The sequence below is a fragment of the Triticum dicoccoides genome, chromosome 5B (assembly GCF_002162155.2).
Source record: "Triticum dicoccoides isolate Atlit2015 ecotype Zavitan chromosome 5B, WEW_v2.0, whole genome shotgun sequence".
In the NCBI taxonomy this organism is placed as follows: domain Eukaryota; kingdom Viridiplantae; phylum Streptophyta; class Magnoliopsida; order Poales; family Poaceae; genus Triticum; species Triticum dicoccoides.
This window is the reverse complement of record NC_041389.1, coordinates 459,198,498-459,203,263: the sequence shown is the minus strand read 5'-3', so window position 1 is coordinate 459,203,263 and position 4,766 is coordinate 459,198,498. Positions and strand designations below refer to the sequence as shown.

At 54.0% G+C, this 4,766-nt stretch overlaps 2 protein-coding genes across 2 annotated transcripts; one reads left to right on the top strand and one right to left on the bottom strand.

The window, feature by feature from the left end:
* The first annotated feature begins 438 nt into the window (after nt 1-438).
* On the top strand, nt 439-2,098 carry LOC119310797 (bifunctional peptidase and (3S)-lysyl hydroxylase JMJD7-like). The gene has a single exon (XM_037586415.1). The coding sequence runs from the start codon at nt 477-479 to the stop codon at nt 1,536-1,538; it is 1,062 nt and encodes a 353-aa protein (XP_037442312.1). The 5' UTR covers nt 439-476; the 3' UTR covers nt 1,539-2,098.
* Nucleotides 2,099-2,247: 149 nt separating this feature from the next.
* LOC119310798 lies at nt 2,248-3,148 on the bottom strand. Its single transcript, XM_037586416.1, has one exon. It carries the CDS (start codon nt 2,852-2,854, stop codon nt 2,441-2,443), a length of 414 nt encoding a protein of 137 aa, XP_037442313.1. The 5' UTR covers nt 2,855-3,148; the 3' UTR covers nt 2,248-2,440.
* Between the last annotated feature and the right edge of the window lie 1,618 nt (nt 3,149-4,766).

The following is a 4,766-nucleotide window of genomic DNA, read 5'->3' as shown; positions in this document are numbered from 1 at the left end:
CTTTGAGCTGCCCACTCTGTTGTGCTTTTAGAATTCCGCGGTGTATATCAATCACCAAGGCGCTCTCAGCTCGAGTGGCTAACGAGATGCTTTCAGTCGCCAGAGGTAGCGAGTTTGATTCCCCACGGGGTCGCTCTATTTTTAGCTTACTGCATTTGTTCGCTCGCTGCAGTGCTGCGAATGGGCCGGCCCACTCGGTGGCGTCCCCTGTGCGATTCGACGGCAATTTGCCGCAAAATGCGACAGATAGGACGTCCCCGCCGGCTAAGCCCTTGAACCGTTCGACGCGCGTTGTCCACATGATTACAGCCCACAAAGAAGTTACCAAACCAGGCCCGCAGCCCATAGGTCTGGCCCGAATCAGCAGTGGGCCAGCTCGCCGGCTAAGCCCTTGAACCGTTCGACGCGCGTTGAGCCGTCGTGCCGCCGCCGCCGCCGCCGCCAGAATTCGCGAAACCAGCGGCGCAGCCTGAGAGATGGAGCGCAGCGTGCGGGAGCTGTGGGCGGAGTCACGCGAGCTGCTGGGCCTCCACTCCCCGGACGCCGTGGCGCGCGCTGACCTGCCCCCGACCCCGCTCGCCTTCCTCCGCGACCACGTCTCCCCGGGCCGCCCGCTCCTCGTCTCCGCCGCCGCCACCCGCCACTGGCCGGCCGCCTCGCTCTGGCCCACCGAATCCTACCTCCCCGACGCGCTCCGCTCCACCGACGTCTCCGTCCACCTCACCCCCGACGGCCGCGCCGACGCCCTCGCCGCGCACCCGCGCCGCCCCGGCGCCAGGTGCTTCGCGTCCGCGCACGTCCGCCGGGTCGACTTCCCCGCCGCCGTGCGGCTCATCAGGGACTCCGACCCGGCCGCCGGCCTGGTGGCGTACGCGCAGCAGCAGGACGACTGCCTGCGCGGGGAGTACGCGGCGGTGGCCGGCGACGTGGACGCGCACGTGCCCTGGGCCAGCGAGGCGCTCGGCTGCCTCCCCGAGGCCGTCAACCTCTGGATCGGCAACTCCTGCTCCGTCACCTCCTTCCATAAGGACCACTACGACAACATCTACGTCGTCCTCTCCGGCGAGAAGCATTTCCTCCTCCTGCCCCCCACCGAGCACCACCGCCTCCACATCCGCGACTACCCCGCCGCCCGCTACGTCCCGGTCGAGGAAGGGGAGGAGGTACCGAAGCTCAAGCTGGAGATGGAAGAGCCCGAGAGGGTCGTGCCCTGGAGCAGCGTGGACCCGTACCCGGCGTCACCGGAGGAGGTGGCGGCGCAGGTCTCAGCCTGCCCTCTCTACTTCAAAGGGCCGAGGCCGATTCGTTGCACCGTCCGTGCCGGCGAGATGCTCTACTTGCCGAGCATGTGGTTTCACCATGTCAGCCAGAGCCCCGGGCCTAACGGTCTCACCATTGCCGTCAACTACTGGTATGACATGCAGTTTGACATCAAGTATGCCTACTTTAACTTCCTGAGGTCATTGGAGATCAAAGATTCTCCATTGGAGATCAATCATGATGCTTTTGAAGGTGAGCTCGAGGAGAAGAACGATTGAGCTCATGGGTTGCGATTGTATTGGCGTTTCGGACAATGCCACAGCAGCAGTATTAGCAGTATATGGCTCGGTTCTTCGTTGCCATCATCTAACAGTTCTTCAAGTTTTTGAAGTTGTTATCCAGAGCATGGATCTGGATTACTGGCGGTGTATGTTATACCTAAATTTGCAGGTGCCAAATTGCACATCAGGATTGATCTATTAGCAAAAGAACATTTTGGGAGGTGTTAAACTTTATTCAGAAAGGGCAGCATGGGTTCTTCTTTCGTCCAATGGCTTACATTCTGCAGGTCTAGAAACGGCATGTTGAGTAAATTATGCATGAGACCTGTGAGTAGCAGATGAAGCAGACGGAAGACAACACAATATCAGTTGATGAGCTATTCTGACAGTGTTAGCTCTGGTGCTGGTAATGTAAAGTTGCTACCAGTTCTGCAATCGGTGCATACTTTTCTTCAGTTAATTTCTTTGTAGCAAAACTCTGTTAACTTCTCTTTCGTACTAACATGTGGTGTTGAATTGAAATGCACTTTCTTGAATTTTGATATATGCGGTTGATTCAATTTGTGTTAATCTGATTCTTCTTGGTGACTCTTCTGAACATATTGTTTCTGAATTTTCAGTCGTCATAACATAATCAGCTTCTGGAGTGAAAACAAAACACCCAAATTCTAAAACTGCTAGTTTGGTAGGCATCCACAAACATAGATTTACAACATTTCCCTTTACATAAATAGCTTGTCACTTTGTAAATTAAACTGATGTTGTGGCTTCTGTTTCACTTATTAAGTACAAATAACTAGCACCGGTGTAGTTGTAGCACAACAAAATTGGCAGAATAAAAGTTACAATTCGTGAACATGCAGCCTCCTGATTCTGGAAAGTCGTTCCAAGCAGTTTCTTCAAGTTGCTTTGGCCAGCTCCCGGTCCACAGCCACCTTCAAAAAGCTGCCTTCTTCGACCACCATCTGCACCGGCAGGAAGCCGAGCCCGTTAGCCACAGCGAGCATCACCTCCTTCATCTCAGCCCGGAACTCCTCAAGGTCCACCGTGCCATTGCCGTCTCGGTCGAACCTCGCAAACAGGCCACGGTAAAGCTCGACAAGCTCACCACGGCTCATGGCGGACTCATCAACGCCAAAGTGCTTCTCAAGAACCCTGAGGCTCATGAGCTCCTGGGCCATCTCGGAGTACGACAGCAGGCCATCATGGTTGGTGTCGAGGGCCGCAAACCGGCTGTCCACGGATGAGTGGAAGGCGCCTTCGTCCTCGACGAAGCTCTGGACGGTCTTGCCATCAAGGATTTCTACACTCATGTTGTTTCTCAGGATGTGGATGTGGCAAAGTTGTGTTCTGGTTTGGCTCTGAGGGAGTGTGAAGCTGGTGTTTGCTGTTTAAGTAGGCTACTTAGCAGATGGTTTTTCATGGATATTTCAGTGCCATGTTGCCAACTGCTAACTGGTTTCGTCCTGGTCAGAAGCAGCCTGCGGTTTTGGGGCATTTCAGTGCTATGTTGGCGTGTTGCCAACTGCTATCACTAGCTTCGGTGGTGAGAAGCGGCCTGTGGTTTTTGGTATGTTGTATGCTATGGGCAATGAATACTTTGGCAGATGCTAGCTGTTGTGATATTGAATTGTTTGAAGCCGTCATTTGCGAAATCTAAGAAAAGTCTCTGGTCCACCCAGCTTTGGCAATGGAGCAACTAACTTTGTCCCAATTTATTATTTGAGCCATAAAGTACCGAATTAACGTGAATATGAAAGTGCACCTGCTCTAACCATTTGTCCTTCACCACGAGAGCCTCAAGGAGATGTGGGATGTCGTCGAGGGATCACAATACCAAGACTTTACAAGCAGCCTAACGCACTGCACCGGCATGCGTATCGAACCCCACGGTGCAATACAATCAATGAGTGTTATAGCCAAACACGAACCTTGACCAGGAGTTCCGCCGTGGAAATTTGAAACGACTAGCAATGTTGGGGAGGCATCTTACGTCATTATTAAGCAAAGATGAACCACAACACCAGGAGCACGGAGCTCGCCGCAACACAACGGTAGCCATGGGAGGATCATGAGCATGCACACCAAAGAGTAGCTTGGTCCTAAACTCACCGAGCGCGCCACACTGAGTGAACCAAGGCTGCTAGGGGAAGGGGGAAATGGCAACGCTTCCAAGGAAGAGAACGACGTCCACATGCGCTACCATTAGCGCTCACCAAGTCAAAGATTAGCTTTTCTTCGATCCCGATCTATCACGGGTAGCCCACCACGAGCTAGAGAGGGTTTCCACCATGACGCTTGCAAGGAGGCCAAGACGCCCGTAGGTGACGCCGTCTCTGAGCTTTCACCTGGATCCCACCTTAACATGAGAAGCATGGATACACCAACTTTCCAATGGCCAACAAATGACGGTAGGAAGTCGGAGACGAGGCCCAACCTTAGGGCACAAACTTTGAAGGGAGGGAGTATACATGTGGTGGAGAGAGTAAGAAGGAGCAAGTTCGAAGTTGGATCTGATGGGAGAGGCGGGGAGGATGACAACCACTGAAAAGCCCCACGGGAACTGTCGGCACAAAAGCAAGGGTGACGAGGAGGAGGCAAAGGGGGCGGGGAGTTGACGGCGGCGAACGATCGAAATACCATGCTGCCAAACGAGCGGAGTACCAGAGCATCCCATCGAAAACGAACAATCACTTCTCTGAGTTAGGGCAGCCTAGATCCACACCCTCCACGGCCGGGGGCAGCACCAAGCGCCGCCACGCCGGCAAAGCCAGCAGCCTAACAACGCTGCCACACCCATCATGACTGCTGCACCATTCGCAAGTCCGCCACCAATTGCCATGAGACGGATGGGAGGTGACCCTCCGATGCTGTCCTCCCTGGGGTTCACGCATGGGCCTCCTCCGATAGAGACAAGGGAAGGGGATGGCTAGGGACCGACCAACGACTAGGCCTTCAGGAGCCCCCCGTGTCACCCTGAATGGAGCGATGCAGGGGCGCTCACCTCCTCTCTCGAGAATGTCTGTTATAGTAGATTATTTGAACCGCCGGTCCTGGGTGTTTCTTTTCTCAGTTTCTTTTACCCTTACCACTTGTACAATTTTCGGCCCGGTTTTTCTCATAAATGGGATCAACTTGTTAAGATTTTTGATCTGGTTCCGTTATAAACTGGATTAATTCTTGGTATTGTGGTCACTTAATTTGAGTAATAGATTCGTCCCGGGG

Coding starts and splice junctions, on each gene's coding strand:
- LOC119310797 (XM_037586415.1), top strand. CDS start 477: ATGGAGCGCAGCGTGCGGGAGCTGTGGGCGGAGTCACGCGAGCTGCTG.
- LOC119310798 (XM_037586416.1), bottom strand. CDS start 2,854: ATGAGTGTAGAAATCCTTGATGGCAAGACCGTCCAGAGCTTCGTCGAG.